The 20752-nt window shown below is 37.6% G+C and overlaps 1 protein-coding gene across 1 annotated transcript in view; it reads left to right on the top strand.

The window, feature by feature from the left end:
* LOC150088198 (NFU1 iron-sulfur cluster scaffold homolog, mitochondrial-like) overlaps positions 1-20752 on the top strand; it is a 146495-nt gene that overhangs the window by 64243 nt on the left and 61500 nt on the right. Inside the window, exon 4 of the mRNA XM_090369379.1 lies at positions 11079-11199. Coding sequence (XP_090225505.1) covers positions 11079-11199 — 121 coding nt within the window. The remainder of the gene's footprint in view (positions 1-11078; positions 11200-20752) is intronic.

Genomic DNA, 20752 nt, shown 5'->3' with positions numbered 1-20752 from the left:
TTTTGGCATTTCCATAACCAGGTAAAGATCTCATAAATCCAAACCATTATTGTCCCATAGCTCTAACCTGTGTGTATTATAGGCCTCGTAGAAAAAATTTTAAATGCAGGGCTGATGTGGTTGTGGTATAACCTACTCAATCTTACTCAAAGTGGTTTCAGGGAAAAAAAAAAAAAAGGCCAACAACTTTAGTTTTGATGAATAAAGCAAAAATCAACATAAGAAACACATTTGTAAGAAAACAACATTTGCTAGCCGGGTGGGTAAAGTGCCTGCCTGGCAACCCAAAGGTCGCGGGTTTGAATCCCGCTTCTGCTTGGATCAAAGTACTGGAAAAACCTTGGGAGGTGCATTATGGCCACAGAAGCCGATGCGCCAACAACTACCAAAAAAAAAAAAAAAACAACAACAACATTTGATAATGATAAGTTTCAATATAGAAAAACATAGACATGATGTCACTCAGACATAAGTGATGCTGAATTTGAATATACGGAGTACAATGTATATAGGAATATATACATTCTCCTGTCTCTACCTCTCCTGTTCTGTATGTCCATACAGGACAGGAGAGGTAGGGGTTAATGCTCTTAGTTAAGAAGAATATTAAATTTAAGGCAGTGCATCCAGTTGACTTGGGTGTTGAGTGCAATGTTGAGTCAGTTTGGTGTGATATAAGCACTGGAAAAACAAAATTGAGAGTAGGAGTGTGTTATAGGCCTAATGACTTTGATGAGTATACCAAACAGCTATGCAGGGAAATAGAGTGGGCCCAGCAAATCAGAATGTCTCGTAATGGGGGATTTTCATTTTCTATGTGTTCACTGGAATTTGTGGGTTGATCACTCACACACTAGAAACTTTTGTGGATTTTTTGGATGACTGTTTTCTGCAGCAGCATGTTAAAGAGGCAACAAGAGGAAGCAATATTCGTGATCTGTTTTTCTGCAGTGATTCTTCATCCATTAAGAATCTGCAGGTAAAAGACCCACTGAGTGGCAGCGATCATAGTGTACTAATGTCGAATTTAATTAAAGACGTTACTACTGTCAAGGGTAAAGAGAAAGGTTTTTGCTTTTCTAAGAGTGACTACAGAGGTCTTAGACAGGTTTTAAATTGTGTGCAGTGGGACCAATTGATGATGTTACCAATGGCAAATTCTAAATGGGAAGTATTCAGGGAAGTAATCAAAGAAGCTACTAGGTGTTTCTTACCAACAAAGAAATACTGTTTAATGCTTAGACCTAAATGAATGTCAGACGAATTCTTGAGACATGTGGCAGAGAAGAAAAGTGCCTGGTATATAATTTACCAGGTGATACAGAAGTCTATGGTGGATAAATTAGTCTGTAATCAAGTCACAAAGGATGGTGGCAAGCTAAGGCAGATTATGAGAAGATGCCTCCATAGCCAGGTGGGCAGGAGCAGCAGTGCATAGCACATGCTTCTTGATTAGACCGGGGTTCGAGCCCGTGATCACCAAATATGGAGGATGCAGAAAGGTCAGGGAATGACCATCACATATCCCGGAGCAATATGGCCTTAGTTGCTAATGCTCCTAAAAATCAAATAACAAACAAACAAGCAGATTATGAGAAGCCTCTGGCAAAGAATGCAAAGAAAAACAGCAAAGACTTCTATGCTTATATTAACAGTAGAAGGAAGGGGTTGAATCACATTGGTCAACTTGATATTTAGGGGTTAACATTTGATCACCCTGCTCAGTTTGCGGACAAATTGAATGGATATTTTTCATTTTAATTCACACACACATGAGGAATTGTTTAGAGTACAGGATCCCAGAAAAGTATCAAACTCTTAACTGGGAGCTAAATAACTTTGTGACAACTGAAAGGAAAGTAGAGGAGAAATTGTTGAGGATGGACATAATAAAAGCACATGGGGCAGATATAATCTATTCAGTTATATTAAGGGAGGCAGCAAAGGTGGTAAGCAAGCCTTAACCATAATTATGAGAACATCCTTGGATTCAGAGAAATCCAAGATTGGCAAATAGGTTTAGTAGCGTTCGATAGCTTCTTATTTTGAATTTAACTCGAGATTTTTGGAAGTTACGACTCCCGGTGTTGGCGGCAATATTGTTGAACTAGCCCCCATATTGTAGTCAATAAGAATTAGCGGGATGTATATATATCTCGAATTGAATAGCGTAAGGTATAAATTAAAACTTGATAGTGTAATACGAAACACTATATGAGGAATCTGTTAGCTTATTACAGTATTATCAATTAATCAAAAATATTAATCTTATTAAATTTCATTGTTAATTAAAATGTAATTAAATGGAAATCATGACCCAGACTAGAGCTGCGAAGCAAAGATCAGAGACTAGCGACAGTGCTGTGAATCAGGAAAGAAACGAAGGGGCGATTCTCCAACGCATCACAGACTCAAAAAATGTGTGAAATGTGAAATGTTTGCCGACCTATCTAAAACAGGACATGATCTAGCCAAGGAGGATGCCTTTGTGTGTGCTAGGTGTCTAGAGTGCCAAGAAATTAAGCACCAACTCAGCGTTCTGATGGGCATTTACAAGAGCTTGAGGTGTAGGGAAAATGCCCTCGAAGAAATTAATATGAGGGCCCATCAAGCTCTCAGCTGCCCGGCCCACTCCTGTGTATCAGGCAACACAGAGGCAATCTCCAGGGCAGAATGCGCTGGTCCCAAAGAAACTAGTTATTGTTGGTGACTATTGTCAGGGAGATGGGGAATATACTCTGCCAGAAGGATATGTGGAACAGGACCAGGGTATGTCTGTCAAGGGCAAAAGTTGATGACGTTGTAGAGCAGAAATCATCTTTTAAGGACACAAAAAGTGATACTGTTGTACAAGTTGGAACTAATGACATTAAGAATAAGAGATCTGCAGATTTACTCAACAAGTACAGGTCAATGTTGAAAAAAAGTCACGAGTTAGGGTTGAATGTGAAAGTGTCTGCAATTCTGCCCAGACATGATAGGAGGGAGTATATGATGAGAGTCTTGTCGATCATTTTGGCCCTGGAGAGATTGTGCAAGGCTCAAGGGATACAATATTTTTCAGCATGGTCTGTGCTTGTTGACAGGAGAGACTGCTATTATAGGGTTGGAGTACACTTAAATAGAAAGGGTGCAAGAATATTGCTGATGATATTGAGGCAGTGTTAGGTGGGTCAGAAAACTGATAGCTTTGGGGGATTTACAGACTAAAAGGTTAATAGTAGCCGCAGGCAGAGGCAAAAGTGATTCTTGCACTGCTTCTATTAGAATGAGCAGTGGCCTGGAAAGTAAGGTAATGGAGATTTCCAGGGCTGCCAAGAATCATAGTGGAACAAGTAAATACATGGGCTGTGTTAGGGTAACTAAGAGTAGGAACAGGTGCATGTATACTTGCATGTACACCAGTGCTAGGAGTATATTTAATAAATTTGATGAGCTTGAATTGCTAGTCAAGACATCAAAGGCAGATACTTTTGTGATATCAGAGATGTGGTGTCACACAGATATAAATATGCAGAATTTAAATTTTTAAAGTACAGTGTGTGCAGAAAGGATAGACAAGATAGGAAGGAAAGAGTGGTTATGTTGTTAGTTAAGAAACACATAAAATCTAAGGAAGTGCATCCATTTGATGTTGGGGGACAATGCAATGTTTAGTCTGTTTGGTGTGACATAAGCACTGGGAAAGGAAAAATGAGAATAGGTGTGTTATAGGCTTAATGAATCTGACGAGTATAATGAGCACTTGTGCAGAGAAATAGAGTGAGCCAGTAAATCAGAATGTCTTATAATGGAGGATTTTAACTTTCCAGATATTAACAAGAACTTGTGGGTTGGTCACTCACACACTAGCAAGACTTCTGTGGATTTATTGGATGACTGCTTTCTACAGCAAAATGTTCGAGAGGCAACCAGAGGGAGGCTAACAATCAGATCAAAATCAGGGATCTTGATCTGATTATCAGCAGTGATTTTTCATGCATTAAGAATTTGCAGATAAAGGAACCACTGGGTGATAGTGATCACAATGCATTGATGTGCGAACTACCATCAAGGCTAAAGGGAAGGGCTTTTGCTTTCGCAAAGGTGACTACAGTGGGATCAACTGATGATGTTACCAACAGTGAATTCTAAATGGGAAGCCTTCAGGGACTTAATTTTGGAGGCTACTAGGCTTTTCATTCCAACTAAGAAATACTGTTCAAGGTTTAGGTCTAAATGGATGTCAGATGAATTAATGAGGCTAGTGGCAGAGAAGAATGTATGGGATGCAAATAAAGTATCAGGTGAGCTATGGCAGGTATAAACTAGTCTGTAATCAAGTCACAAAGGAGGTTAGGCAGGCAAAGGCAGATTATGAGAAATCTTTGGCAAAGGATGCAAAGAAAAACAGCAAGGAGTTCTTTCCTTGTATAAACTCTAGAAGGAAAGGGATGAATCAGATTGGACCACTTAACATAGATGGGTTGACTATTGATGATCATGCTCAGGTAGCTGATAAACTGAATGAGTATTTTGCATCTACATTCACACGAGTAGTTATTCAATGAGGGGAGTGCCAGAAGTTTATCGAACTCTAAAAGGGAGCAAAGTGATTTGTAATAACTCAGAGCAAATTGGAGGAGAAATTGTTGATGTTAAACATAAAAAAGACACCTGGGATGGAGGGATCTATCCAGTTATAATGAAGGAGGCAGCAAAGGAAGTAAGTAAACCCTTAGCCATAATTATGAGAGCTTCCTTGGGCTCAGGAGAGGTCCCCATGGACTGTAGTTGTGTAAATTTATCACCAATTTACAAAGGAGGTTCAAATGGTGACACAAGTAACTATAGACCTGTTATTTTAACTCGTGTTGCAGAGAAAATAATGGAATCACCGGTTAAAGAAGCATTGCATGATTATCTAGAGATAGTTAAGATACAGCAATAGTTAAGATACAGCATGGGTTTGTTGAAGGGAGGTCTTGTCTGACCAATTTGATTGGATACTATGATGTGGTCACAAAGGAACTGAATGCCACACATAATTTTGATATCATATACTTGGATTTAAAGAAAGCTTTTGATACCGTTGCACATGGAAGACTGCTGTACAAATTGGAGTGGTATGGCAGTAAGGGTAAGTTGCAATCTATAATGAATAAAGGGATGGTTGATTGGAAGACGACAGAGAGTTGCAATCAGTGGACACTGCCCTTCGTGGACAAATGTTATCAGTGGAGTTCCCCAGGGTTCGGTGTTGGGCCCATTGTTTTTTTGTATGTTTATCAATGATATTGGTGAAGGTATATCACGTGTAATGTCCAAGTTTGCAGATGCTACAAAGGTTGATACAAAGTCACATTGAGGAACACTGGTGATAATACTTATTACTCACCTTCCCATGGAATCTGTGTCAGCAATTGACTTATCTATTTGTTCCCCACAGTTATTTTCCATTATAGATGGATAGTTTAAATATTGCACAATAGTGATCATTTCCCAATTATATGCAGAATTCAAGCAATGCAGACACTGTGACCTGATCATTTGGTAATATGGAAATTCCAAAGCAGATTGGGAAAGTATTCTGCTCTATCTCCTATTCAATTTAAAAGGTTTAAGACAAAAGCACAACAAATTACAAGAAAAGCCAAAAAAGATTCATGGATACATAGATATTTACCATTTATATAGATATTATATTTACCATTTCGTTGTCGATTATCTGGAAAAAAAATTTGACAACTAAATGGTAAATATCTATGGGTTTCTGTTCCAATCTTAACCAAGAACAGACAGGAAATATCTTCTCTGCAAGAAATAGCTAACGTGCTTGCAGAAAATTTCTCTGAAACATCTGCCACTTCAGCTTATGATGCTTCTTTTCTACAAATCAAAGCCTTAGCAGAAAGATACAAAATAAATTTTCAACTACCCAGTCTCATGCCTACAATCAATCTTTTTATCTATTTGAACTCCAGACAGTATTAAATAGATCAACCAATAGTGCTGTGGGAGCTGATGGAATCTTTTATGTAATGCTGAAACATCTAAACAATGCAGCTTTGAATTTACTATAACATTCTTTAACCGGATATTTCTTGAATATACATATCCCCTTCCTGGCACCACTCTGTTATTTTAGCCTTTCCCAAACCAGGAAAGGATCAATCACTCCCACAAAATTACCGACCAATATCCCTTACCATTTGCCTAGGTAAAACTGTAGAAAGGATGATACACAGCTGACTTACCTGTGCTCTCGAAACTTAAATGCTGATGAACAACAATCAGTTTGGTTTCTGACAAAATAGATCCTCTTTGGACCTTGTGGTGAAAGCAGAGACTAATATCCTTAATGCTTATGTGAAAAATGAACATTTTGTAATGTTTGGAGATATGGCATATTGCGAGAACTTTATTCCCTAGGATTGTAAGGACATTTATTGAAATTCATAATTTTCTTTCTTCAACAACTTTTCAAGTCCATTATCAAACTGTACTTTCTTGTATCTACACTCAGGAAGAAGTCCCATTCATACCATTGAAAGACAGCTACAACTTTCCATAAATAAGCTAGAAACATGGACACTGCAAAATGGATATCGTATATCAGAACAAAAAACAGTCTCAATTCACTTCTGCAAAAAACGCAAGCTGCATTCAGAACCAGAACTTCGGCTAAAGAATCAGCTGATCCCTCTCACTACTAATCTTCATTTCTTAGGTTTAATGTTGGAAACCAAACTTAATTTTCTTTCACACATAACATACCTCTAAACTGTTTGTATAAAGAAACTTATAGGTCCATTTCTGCTATGACATGGGGTGCTGATATATATATATATATATATATATATACTCTTTTACATTTGCAAAAGAGTGTGTATATATCACTCTTTTATATACATCTTATATATATAAAAGAGTGTATGCCCTCTGCAAGATCTACCTTAGATATATCTTATATATCTGCTCTAGGACGTTTAGAACACCCCCTGCTCAGAGTCTGTATGTACCTCATCTTCACCTTAAAAGGAAAATGCTGCTCCTCAATTACGTAGCCAAAATTCAGTCTTCCAGCCCAACCTGTTCGATCGGCAATTATTGACCTTGAATGGACCACTTTCTACAACAGGAAACCTGCTGAAAATAGACCCAATGGTATTTGACTAAAAGATTTATTGCACACCTGGAACTTTCCATTTGACAGTTTACTTCAAGAGGCCGATGCACCCCTCATCCACCCTGGTCTGTAAATCTCTTTCACTTTGATACCCATTTTCAGCAATAGGGAAAGAAATCTCTGGAAAACAAACATATTATACAACTTCATAAAGGCCATGCCCTTAACAATACCCAAAGCTGCCTAATATATACAGATCAAAAGCAGACTCTACTGTTGGTGCAGCACTTGTTTTTTCTTTTTTTACAGTTTTCATATTAGTACCGGTTGAATGTAGCAGTTATATTGCAGAATTATACACAATAAAATTAGCCTTAGAGAATATTAACACTTTTCATAATACAGTGTAAATATACACTGTGATTCCACGAGTGCAGTATTTGCATTGGACAATAAATTTTCAATATTGCATCCCATCGGGGTGCACTATGGCCATAGATGCCGATGCACTTAAAAAATTCCCAAACAAACAAGCATCCCATCATAAAACAAATCCGTTCCTGTTTAAAACATCTACAGAATACTAATTGTTCAGTGATTTTGCTGGATTTCAGGGTATGCCGGTATTACAAGTAAAGAGAGCGCAGATCAAGCAGCCAAACAACCAAATACTGCCAAATATGTCCATAGAAGCTGATGCGCCAACAACTAACACAAAAAAAAAAAAAAAAAAAAAGGAATAGGCAAATTTTGGCCTCAGCTGCCCTTAAATGCCCATACCAGTTCACTTCACTCCCCATTAAACCCTGATAGTTCTATTGCCACCTCAGATAAAGATAAAGCTGACCTGCTTGCATCCGACTTTTTTTCTAAGCCTTATATTGACGATCTTGGTAAAGCACCTCCTACCATTGTCAGCACAGTCCTCTTAATGCACTGGCGCCTCCATAGCCAGGTGGGAAGGAGCAGCAGTGCGTAGCACACGCTTCTTGATTAGACCGGGGTTCGAGCCCGTCACCACCGAATACGGAGGATGCGGAAAGGTCATTCAGGGAATGACCACCGCATATCCCGGAGCAATATGGCCTTAGTTGCTAATGCTCCTAAAAACCAAATAACAAACAAACAACAAACAACCTCTTAATGCCTCCTGTGGTTTTCCGTCAAGAGGATGTTGGAAGAATTTTGAGCAATCGTGATGCCAAGAAAGCTCCATTTCCTGATTATAGCTCTCTACTTGTTCTCAAAACCTGTGCTGAGCTTACTCCTGTTCTATGCCATCTTTTTATATTCTCTTATTCCCTGTATTTTTCCTTCTTGGAAATTTACTCATATCAGCCAGTTCATAAAAAGGGTGACAAATTCCTCCTATTCAGTTATTGCCTCATTTCACTCATTTTTACTCTTTCTAAAATATTGGAGAAATCCATTAACTGCCAAATCCTAAATTATCTTAGAAACCTTTCCTCTGATCCGTGATCACCGACGTGGATTCAGAGTGTCGATCTACTGGTGATATACTGGTTTCTATTACTGATCTATGGACAAATTCAATGGAAAAGTTTGGTGAAGCTCAAGCAGTTGCTCTTGACATATCAAAGGCTTTTGATCAGGTTTAGCATAAAGGTCTTTAAATAAGCATCCATCTTATGAATTTCTGATTGTTTGTTGTAATCGAGTGGACAGTTTTATCTCTGACCACTCACTGCAGGTGATGGTAGATGGTTCTCTGACTTCTCCACTAATGTCAATATGTGCATGTTCCCCAAGATTCAGTTATTTCTTCCACTCTTTTCCTCTTGTATATTAATGATCTTCCATTTACAGGAAATCCATATCTATAGTTTTGCTATTTGATAGTACAATTCATTCCACTTTCCAGGTTGAGAAACCTTTCTCTGCACAAACATCCTCAACTTCTTGAATATCCACTACCAGTTTGTTAAATGCTGAGCCGCAAGTAATTCTTCAATGGGGAAACATAACTTAGTTAATTTAAATCCTTCTAAAACTCAGTCCTTTCTTATATTTCACAAAGAGGATTCTTCTGCTCCTTTGCTTATCTTGACAACACTCAAATTGCTAGACATGATCACATATCTCTGTTGTGGATTACTCTGACTTCTAATCTCTCTTGGCATAAGCACATCACAAATATTGCTTCCTCTGGGTTTTCTCTTTTGCTGTTTCTTGGCATTACTTTTCTTCCAAATAACTACTCGCTCTGAAAAAATCTCAAATCCACCTTACCATGGAATATTGTTTCCACATCTGGGGGGGGAGCTCCTTTTGTCTCATAGATATTCTGTTTCTGCTGCATGCCTTTTTCTGTAGATATTTCCATGGGCACAGTTCTTCTTAACTGGCTTCTGTAATTCCCTCCTCTCTCTTCCAAACCAGTCTGAACATGTGCCACAACCAGTCAACATCTATTTACTGTTCAACTTCAAACTCACAGAACCAGCTTTTCTTCTTCCACATCTACCCCTTCGACTTCTGTTTTCTGGAACAACCTTCCTTCACATTTATTTTCTGAAAATTTCAATCTATAGAAATCAAGTTTAATGTCAATAAGTGGCTTTCTTCATTTGTCAGTCTTCAACCTATGCACAATACTAAGTACTGTAGGTTCTAATACCTTTTATGTTTGGGATTTTCATTAAGGAAAAAAAGATATGATTTGAAGAAACCATTCAGTTGTGCTCCTGCAGTCTTTATAAGGAGATCATATCTTAAGCATTTGACATTTTTTGGAGGCCTTACAAAATCTTTCAAGACCTTTTTAAATAAAGAAGGATGACTGTTTTTTGAATTTGTTGCTCAGTAGTTGAGTAAATATAATCCAAAAACACTAGCTCAAAGTATATCGTTGTCTGTTTTTTTGTGCCTTTTTTTGGGTGTTATGTATGTTTCTTCAATTTTATTACTAGCTGGGGCTGCATCTTTGACTTTGGTATTTAACAAATTTGTAAGTCATTGTTGCTCTTTTTTGCTGGGTGCAGTTGCTTTTCCTCCCAGGTTCCAACCCCACCATTTGTGGAGGCAAGAGTGGGTGCCAAGTATTGACCACGTGGCTATATTAGTGTGTTAGTTGTTATTAGTAGAGATAACAAGAAAAAAAGAAAGGTGTCCTTTCTTTCTGGACCTTTGTTACTTTTACTCAGAGGAACTTTATATGAAAAAATAAATCTGCAAACACATTATTTAGACTTCAAGATATTTGGGCTACTGATCTTGGTAACTTTTACAATAGGAAAAATCTGCTTGAAGTTTATAATGCTCTGAGAGGGGATAGCAAAATCTGTGACAGTGAAATTTTTATGGTATTAAATGATTGCTAGAACCAGTGGTCATAAATTAAAACTGAGGAGGGAGAGCTATTGATCCAATTGTAGAAAATTTTCCTTTAGCTGGTGGGTTGTTAATCATTAGAATAAGTTGCCTCATTAGAATAAGTGGGTAGTTGATTGTGCACCTTAGTTTGGAGAAATTCAAAGAACACTTGGATTGGTTCCTACTAGAGGAGAAAACACGTAGCCTGGCTTTCTTCAAAAGCCAGGCTATGTGGCTTTCTTTCAATCATTGCATCACTTATACTAAAATTTCCATGAATCTTCTGAATTTAATGCTTGTAATTCACCTTTTTTTTTTTTTTCTTCCCAAAAATGTTTATTTGTTTGCATTAGCTAGTCGGCATCCATTCACAGTTCAACTTCAGATTTATTGAACTGACTTTTCCTTCTCATCATTTATTCATTTCTGATTTTGTGCTTTCTTATGTATTTCTCGCAGGTTATATTCTCCAGAAATGGAAGTCGAACATCAATAAGTATTTTTCAATATATCAGCCATGTTTGGGGTAATCATTAAAAAAAATTGTATTTTTTAATTTCACATTTTTATGTCTAATAGTATATTATTAATACAGTTATTATTAATACTAATTTAAGCAAAACATTAATTCCTTTAGGTAGATGAAGAGTTAGAATGGAAAGTTCTAAAACCTAACATTTTTGCAACTATTATGGATTTTTTTGCTTCTGGTCTTCCGGTGGCTATCGATGATGATGACGCTCATCCTTCAGATACTGGTAAAATTGTTTGTCTTAATAGTAATGTAGACCTTAACTAGTATTAATTTCAATGTTTTATATTATTTGTCAGGAACAGTAATTAAATGTTACTGATCATTTCTTTTTTGACTTTTAGCAGTACTAGTAAGTTTAATTTTTTTTTAAAATAAAACCTACAACTATCAAAATTAAGCATGGTTTATAATTTGTTAGAGAGGCCTTCAGATTATAGTCTTGAGATAACACAGAACAAATTTTGATTCCTGTTAATAATTAAATTTAATAAACTTAGTTTTATATCCTAAGAATAAATTTACATATTATGCTGTGTTTATTTTAATTTTATATGGTTTATTATTTTTATAAACTTTCTCTCCTTTTATGAGATTTTTTTCTGCCCCACGATGAGTACTAGTACCAAGTGTATGGGTTGATTCGTTGTGTCTGGTTACTATTATTGTTACTGTTAGTCGAGGAACTCTTTTACTATCCTACAGGTGTTCAGGATCGTGGCTTTCTGGAGTTCCATGTTAGTGTTCTCTGGGAGGCCTCTTGTTCCTGGGTTCTAGTTGCTAGGATATTATTATTAGTATGAAAAAAAAAAAACCTTTCTCCTTTATGGGATTTTTTTCTGCCCTGTGATGGGTACTGGTACCAAGTGCATGGGATTACTATTGTTACTGTTGGTTGAGAAACTCTTGTACTAAACTGCAGGTGTTCAGGATCGCGATTTTGTGGAGTTTCATGTAAGTGTTTATGGCTGTGATCATGTTCCTGCCATTTGCCATTGATGTTAGAAGGCTTCTTGGTCTCTGATGATATTTTTTGGGCAGGTGGGCCTTGATCCCTTTGTTTTCTTACTGGTGGCCTGCATCATCCCCAGATATTTATATGTCTCTCCTTCTGTCATGGTTTCAATCTCTTCGCTAGTCTTCAGCTGGTAGTTTTGTTTGACTGTATGACCTTGATGTAATCCATAGGTCTTGCATTTTTCTAGGCCAGATTGCATCATGATGTCAGTGCTGAACTCTTCAGTGATCCAGAGTAGTTGTTGGAGTTGATTCTCATGTGGCATGAAGTTTGATGTCATCCATGTATATCAAGTGTACAGGTTCTTCCTCCCTTTTTTTAGGGTATATCCGTACTTGCTGTTATTGAGCATGGTGGACAGTGGGTTGAGTGCTAGACAGAACTATAGTAGGCTCAGGGCATCTCCTTGGAAGATTCCTCTTCTGATGACTATCGGTCTGGTTGTGATGATCTCAATCACGATGGTAGTGCTCCATTTTGCCATGATTGCTTCTAGGAAGCTTTCAATACAGGTTGACTTTGTAAATCTTCAGCCAGCTATGGGGCATCTAGTTGAAGGCTTTGCGGTAGTCAATGTAGGCCATGTACAGGTTGCTTCTTGTAGTGTAGACTTGCCCCACAACTGCAGCATCAATGGTTAATTGCCCTTTGCATCCTCTGCTCATCTGCTTACATCCCTTATGCTACTTGGCCATGAGTCTTTGACTGCTAAATATGGTGCTGATTTTTGTATTCTCTCCATCTTGTGAACTCCTCTGGCCATATGGTCGTGTCGGAGTATAAACAGAGAAACGAGGCCATGATGTTCTGGCTCTCCAAATGGTTTGATATCTTCTTAGTTTTGCAGATGGATCAGTTACCTTGTACATTATTGGGAGACAGTTATTGGTATGTACTTTTGCAGATTTGTGGTGTCTTTGTCCTTAGTCTTCAGGTAGGTGATTGTGTCAGGGTGCCTTATTATATGGGTGAACTGCTCTGCTATGTGCCTGTGTGTGTAGCTGAATTTCTTGTTCTAGTAGTTGTGGATGTTATCTGTTCATGGGGTTCACCAGTTGTGGAACTTCCTGATTGACCGTTATACTTCTTTCTCTTGAATCTCCCATTCTGTCATCCCTTGTACGTTCTTCATATTCTTTCTTTCTAGATCTATCCAGGGGGCACAGCTGTTCTAACTTCACTGCTCCATGGGTTTCCTCAGAACTCCTCGACTGCCTTCTAGTTTTTTTTTTTACAAAAACCCCAAACACGAGAGGTATTAGAACCTATTGTACTTAGTACCGTGCTTAGGTTGGAGGTTAAGAAGATGAGAGAAGATATTTGTTGACATTGGACTTGAACTTGTTTAGACTGTAATTTTCAAGATAGACATATGAAGGAAGGTTGTTCCAGAAAACTGCAGTTGAATGAATAAACGAGGAAGATGATAAGTGGGTTCTGTGAGTTTGAAGTTGGACAGTAAATGGATGTTGGCGGCACATGCTCAGACTGTTTTGAAAGAGAGAGTGGGAATTGTAGAAGCCAATTCAGAAGAACGCTGCCCATGGAAGTATCTGTAGAAAAGGCATGCAGCAAAACAGTACATGAGACAGTGAGTGGAGAGACTGTTAAAGATGAGTCATTAATTAACCTAACTGCCCTCTTCTGAATGGAATCTAGAAGCCTGGGAGAGGTTTTGGGGGCACCCCCCAGAGTGGGAACAATATTCCATTGTAGGACGGATTTGTGATTTGTACAGAGTGAACAGCTGTTTCAAAGAAAAGTAACAACAAGAGCGAAAGAGAAAACCAAGCTTTTTAGATGCAGAGGAAGCAATATTTGTAATGTGCTTGTGCCAAGAGAGATTAGAAGTCAGGGTAATCCCCAAAAGAGATATATCAACTTGCCTAGAAATCGGTGTGTCACCAAAGATAAGCATAGAAGCAGAAGAATCCTTTTTGCAAGACATAAGACAAGACTGAGTTACAAATATTGCTTCCTCTGCATCTAAAAAACTTTTTTTCTCTTTCGCTCCTGGCGTTACTTTTCTTCCAAACAGCTGTTCACTCTGTACAATTTGCAAATTCATCCTACCATGGAATATTGTTCCTACATCTGGGGCCATGCCCTCAAAACCTCTCTCAGACTTCTAGATTTCATTCAGAAGAGGGCAGTTAGGTTAATTAATGACTGGTCTCTAACAGACGCTCTCTCTCTGTCTCATAGACATACTGTTTCTGCTGCATGTCTTTTCTACAGATACTTCCTCTTTATTCATTCAACTGCCGTTTTCTGCAACAGCCTTCCTTCATACGTATTTCCCGAAAATTACAGTCTACAGAAGTTCAAATGTCAACAAATATCTTCTTCCATCTTCTCAACCTCCAACCCAAGCACAGTACTAAGTACTATAGGTTCTAATACCTCTTGTATTTGGGGTTTTCATAAAAAAAAAAAAAAAAAAAAATTGCAAGAAAAGATGTTTGTAAAATCTATGGACACTGACTGTACTGGTGGAGCATCCTTTTTTCTGCTGTAAAAACATGGTTTTATGAAAACAAGTACCATTGGAAAATTTTGATGGTTCTACCTCCATAGTTGGAAGACATAAATGTTTTAGAGCCCACCTAAAGGAAGTATGTCCCGAAATGAAGTTCTTGCATTTTGTAATACACTGCATTGTGCACTGCATCATCTGGTTGCAAAAAATATTATTTTTTGCAACCATATGATGCAAAAAAAATATTTTTTTCAGCCAGACTGAAAATTACAGTCTACAGAAGTTCAAGTCTAATGTCAATAGATATCTTCTTTCGTCTTCTCAGCCTCTAACCCATGCATTGTACCAAGTACTATACATTCTAATACCTCTCGTGTTTGGGATTTCCATAAAAAAAAAAAAAAAAAAAAATCATACAATGGAATTTCAGAGGTTTTTACAGCAATATTGATGATATCTCTGAATTAATCCACAATTACAATCCTGCTTCCATGTGCTTACAAGAAACAAATTTAATGCCAAAAATCTCTCTTTCAGTAAAAAATTATATTATCTTTAGACAGGATTGATCTGTCTAACCACTGGAGTGAACCAGTGGGTCATGGACCCACTGGTTCACTCCAGATGCATTCCTTTGCGAATACCATTGGAACCTGTTGTAATTGGTACCACTCTCACACTGGTCTCAGCATATCTTCCTTCGAACCATCCTTGTACAATTCAGGAACTGAAAAATCTTATTTTTAAATTACTACTCCTTTCTGTCTGTTAGGTGATTTTAACGGCTATCATCCAATATGGGGTTCTCTGGTCTCAGACGGACGTAGAGAGCTTATTGAAATGTTACTTGACAGAGAATTTGTCACTATTGAATACTGGCTTACCCAATTACATCCATTTTCCTACTGGATCAACCTCTGCAATAGATCTCTCAATCTGCTCTCCAATCCTCTTCCCAACTATAGAGTAGGCAGTGCATGACAGTCCTCTGAATGGTGATCACTATCTGCTAATATGTAAAATTCAAACCTCCCATTCCAAACAAACGGAAACAAAAACTAAATGGAAATTTTCCAAATCGGACTGGACAAAATTTAACAATCATGTATCTTTTGATGAGACATCATTGAGTCTTCCGTTGTTGACGCCATCACCAATCATATCACAAAGCAGATACTAACGGCTGCAACAGCTATCATCCCACAGTCTCAAATAAGAAACCATTGGCATACCAATCACTGGTATGCCAATGGTTTGGTATGCCAAAGTGAAAAGAGAAAAAAACACAGCATGAAATGCCTTTCGCAAATGTATTAAACTACTGCCAACCTTATTAACTTCAAGAGACCGAGTGCCAAAGCTCGTTACATCTGGAAAAAGACCAAAAAAGAGACTCATTGATAAAATTTGCTTCTTCAGTCAACAAAGATGCTGATACCTGAATAATCTGGAAAAAAATAAAGAAGCTAAGCGGTAAATATCATATGTACCTTCTCCTTTATTAATTGGAATCGGAAGGAGATTGCAAATGCCTTAGGGACTGGGTTCTGAGAATTGTCCAACTCAACTGCATATCAAAATTTTTTCAAAAAATTAAAGCCAAAGCTGAAAAAAGCAAATTAAACTTCAAAGCTACATGTCTTTTACCCTATAACCAACCACTCACAATATCTGAACTGAAAGAATCTATACATACCTCAAAGAACAGCACTCCTGGCCCTGACGGAATTTACTATATAATGCTTCAACATCTCACTCAGAAATCATTATCTTTATTGCTAAGCTTTTACAATCGGATATTCTCAGCACATATATTCCCCACTTCCTGGCAACATTCTAATGTAATAGCTATACCTAAGCCTTGAAAAGATCATTTGATTCCTCAACTATAGGTCAATTTCTCTAACCAGCTGCTTGAGTAAGACTTTGGAAAAAATGGATCAGCATCAACTCACCTGATACTTTGAATCCCGAAACATAATCAGTTTGGCTTTTGGAAGAATAGACTGTCACTAGACTTCATAACAAAAGAGGCATGAGGTCTAGTGAAGATCGTAATGATATGCCTCGATATAGAGAAAGCCTTTGATGCCACATGACACTACGGCATTCTAAGGGATCTCTATTCTGTTCCTGTGAGAGGCCTTTACCATATTTTATTCAAAGCTTCCTTTGACACAGGTGCTTCCAAGTTATGTACCAGCAGGTTTTATCACAAACATGTATACAAGGAGAAGGAGTTCCACAAGACTCTGTTCTCTGCACCACTCTGTTTACAATATGAATAAACAATATCACAAACAGCATTCCAAATTGACTTGAATCTCTACACAGATCATCTTACCATATCCTGCCATTCCCAGAATATGAGCTACATGTGGACATGTGTTTTTGTAATGGGCGGCACCTAGAACGTCGGTTCATCTCCGCCTCGTATCTCTGTGAAGAACAGTACCACTGTAGAAGGGCCAGAAATAAGTAGTGTATGTTTGTGTGTATTCTGTTGTTGTGTCTGACCGCTTGGCTACCCAGAATCATCAGTCACCTGGACAGATGATTCTGGGTACTCGTCCACACCACGGGAAGGTGGGCCAGTCTCAATGGAGCTCGCACTGTCTCAATTCGAGACTCTGACCCACCTGATGTTGGCAAAAGATGGGCCAGATTCCTCTGGGGGCCCACTCCAGAGGAGAGAGAAAAAAAAAAAAAAAAAGAATTTCCTGGTGGTGTTAAAAAAAAAAAAATAAATAAATATATATATATATTTATTTATGTATTTATTTATATTATATTTATAATATATATTTATTTATGTATTTATTTATTTTTTTATATATATATATAAAAAAAATAAATAATAATAATAATAAATAAAATAATATAAAATAATAATAATAAAAAATAATAAAAATAAATAAATAAATAAATAAAAAATTTAGGCAATGTTGCTCCCTATTGAGCAGCTCCACCAGACAAAGGAGTAGAATTATTCGTAGCCGTATAACTAATTCTTCTTCTTGTGAAAACATCAGATGCAAACTGCTGAAGAGCAACATAAGAATTCTTGTCTCCCACCAGTAAAGTTTCATGCCCATGAGAGAGTGTAGAAACTGATGAACGAAGAACATCTCTCAAGTCATTATACAGCGGACATTCAAATAAAATGTGGCTCCAATTTTCATTTTCCCCGCATTGACAAGCTTCCGTTCTAGAAAGACCAAAACGACATAGTTTTTCGTTAAGAGATCCATGTCCCATTAAGAGGAAGGATGTATGTAAGTCTAAAGAGAACCAAGCAGGTTTCTGCTTTACACAAAAGGTCACCTCAGGGAAAAAAGTCCTAGTAACAGATCCGACAGATGACGTATCCCAGCGGGTCTGCCACAGATTTATCATTTCATTCCACAAACGATTACGTTCTTGCTTAATATCTGAATTAATATTCAGAACCAAACCCATAAATTCAGTTGATAGTTGGTTTTTTAACCTATAACAAAGACCTCTGTAAGCTATGTGAAGGTCCAATGGCAATACACCTGCAAGAACCTGCAGTGCAGAAGTTGAAACAGTTCGACAAGCTCTTAACATGCATAATAATATTGTGTGTTGCATAGTAGCCAACTTCAATCGAAATTTAACAGTTCTAAGCCTGTGAAACCATACACCTGCAGCATAAGTAGCCATAGGAAGGAATACAGCGTTATAATAGATTCTCATGGTACGTCTAGAAAGTCCCCAGTCTGAACGAGAAATTTTTACAATAGCACCAGTGAATCTTCTGATCTTTGTTGTTACATTATTTAAATGAGAGACAAAATTAAGCTTTGAGTCGATTGTAATCCCAAGTAATTTAGTTTCAGAGACAAGTGGAATCCTGTTATTATTAATCTTCACTAAAGGGGGTCATTGAGGGTTTAAATGTGATCCAAAGATCATCATTTTAGTCTTGGACGAACTTATTGTCAATTTATTATCCACTGTCCATTGGAATAAATTTTGTAAGACATCATTGGCATTACTTTTGATAGCAGATCTAGATGAACCATGAATTAAGATAGTAAGATCGTCGGCGTAAGCGATGATTTTGGTACCACTGAAACTACGGGAAATCCAATCCTGCAATACCATATTCCATATAAGAGGCCCTAGGATAGACCCCTGGGGACACCCTCGTGAAACTTCTCTAGATTTCACTAAAATGTGACGATTACTGAAATTTAGATTTCACTAAAATTTACATTACAATTTAGATTTCACTAAAATGTGACGATTACTGAAATAGCTTGTGAATAGGTGGTATAGTTGCTGAGAGCATCCAGCTGATCGTAACCGTTCGAGAGCACTCTGCCACCATAGAGAGTCAAAAGCGCCCTCGAAATCAACAAAGGTAGCTAACGTGTACTTTGATGTTGAACTCTCAATGCTGCCAGCAAATTCAACAAGTGCATCTTCACAGGACTTCCCTACACAGAACCCGTATTGATTAGAGGACACCATATTTTTTGCCTGAAGAAGATCAGTTAACACGCAGAGTCATTAGACGTTCTAGAAACTTCCCAAGATTTGGCAAAAGTGCAATAGGCCTATAAGATCTGGGATTTAATGCTGGTTTATCTGGTTTTTTAATCAGTTTTAAAAGCGCAATTTTCCACATATCAGGAAAGAGACCTTCTTGGAGACATTTGTTAAAAAGTAAAAGCAGTACTTGTGGACACAATTTGAAAAATCGCAAAATAAATGTATTTTCAACCAGGTCTATCCCTGGACATTTCTTAATATTAATCTTTTTAGCAACAGCGGTTAACTCATCAATGGTAAATTCTTCTGTCTGAATATTGGTGGTATAAAGCGAAATTGCAACTCGAATATTTGAATGTACAACAGAATCAGTAATTATATCATCCACTGGGAATAGTCTGTCAAGAATAACATTAACTGTATTCATCCAATCAGTGGTCTCCAGAAAAAATCTTCTTCCACAGTGCCGTATACATCTAAAGAGTATAAGCTACATGGAGAATCATCTACAAATATCCATAAATAACATTGAATTATGGATGGAACAAATTAGATCAAATTGTCAAGCCACAAATCTGCAGCCATGCATTTCTGCACCAACACAAAATGCATCCTGAACTCGAGTTACATTAAGCCAATCACGCTCTTCGAATCGTGAAAAGTATTCGTCTCCTAGGGCTAATTTGATAAGAAGTTAAACTTCCAGGAGCACATCATATCCTCTTTTCAATCTTATCTGGCTTAAAATCTCTCCACCACATTCTGTCAAATCATCTGTTGCCTCTATCGTTCTTCCAATTACACTAATCGCTTAGAACTCTTTGGCTTCTTCTCTTTGAAACTTGACTTTCCCCAGTCCAACTTTCCTAACAGTGAGGTAATTTTGCTTAGTGATTTTAATGTTCGCAATTCAAGCTAGCTTCTGTTTTCTAGTCACATAGACCCAGCTGATCAAGATATTGAGGCTTTTGCAGTCACTAATGATGATACCAGACAGTCCTAACCATTGCCAACATGCTTTATTTTTTTCTCACAAACAACCCTTCTAAGCACATGATTAAGGTTAGCGGTCCTCTAGGCACCTCAAATCACAACTTGGTAATGCTGTCTTCTCCAATGGAGCTTTTTTCTCATGGCCATTTCCAAATCTCATGCTGTTTGGCATTACAAGGATGTTTGGCATTTCCAACCTCATGCTGTTTGGCATTACAAGATTTGTTTTCCATGGTTGGATTACTGTTTCAAAACTTGTGATGTCAACATTTGCTCAGATCGTGTCAGTGAAATTATCTTTGTAGGGATGGAATCCTTTATTCCACACTACACATTAAAATATTGTTTTAATCTGGGCAAGAGGAAGAATCCTATCAGCATTGAGCTTGCTCAAACTATTCAAGTCTTTATAAACTTCAGTCAGATCACCTTGCAGGTGCCTAGTCTCCAGACACTAATTTGCAAAACTTAAGCCTTTCTTCATAAGAGAAACCCTCTGTTCCCTTCACTAATCTTGTTGCCCATCTCTGTACTCATTCCAGCAACTCTACATCCTTCCTAAAATGAGGCCTCCAGACCTGTATACAGTACTCAAGGTGTGGCCTGACCATTCCCTTATACAAAGGAACAATCACCTCCTTATCCCTGCTAGAAAAATTCCTGTATATCATTGACAAGACACCATGAGCTACTCTTGCAGAATGTATAGACTGCTCAGAAAACTTCATATCTGACTGCACAATTACCCCAGATCCTTTTCATTCTTACCAC

Source organism: Mastigoproctus giganteus, chromosome 3 (assembly GCF_048544385.1).
Source record: "Mastigoproctus giganteus isolate SK-2022 chromosome 3, ASM4854438v1, whole genome shotgun sequence".
Taxonomy (NCBI): domain Eukaryota; kingdom Metazoa; phylum Arthropoda; class Arachnida; order Uropygi; family Thelyphonidae; genus Mastigoproctus; species Mastigoproctus giganteus.
This window is presented reverse-complemented; position numbering and strand designations above follow the sequence as displayed.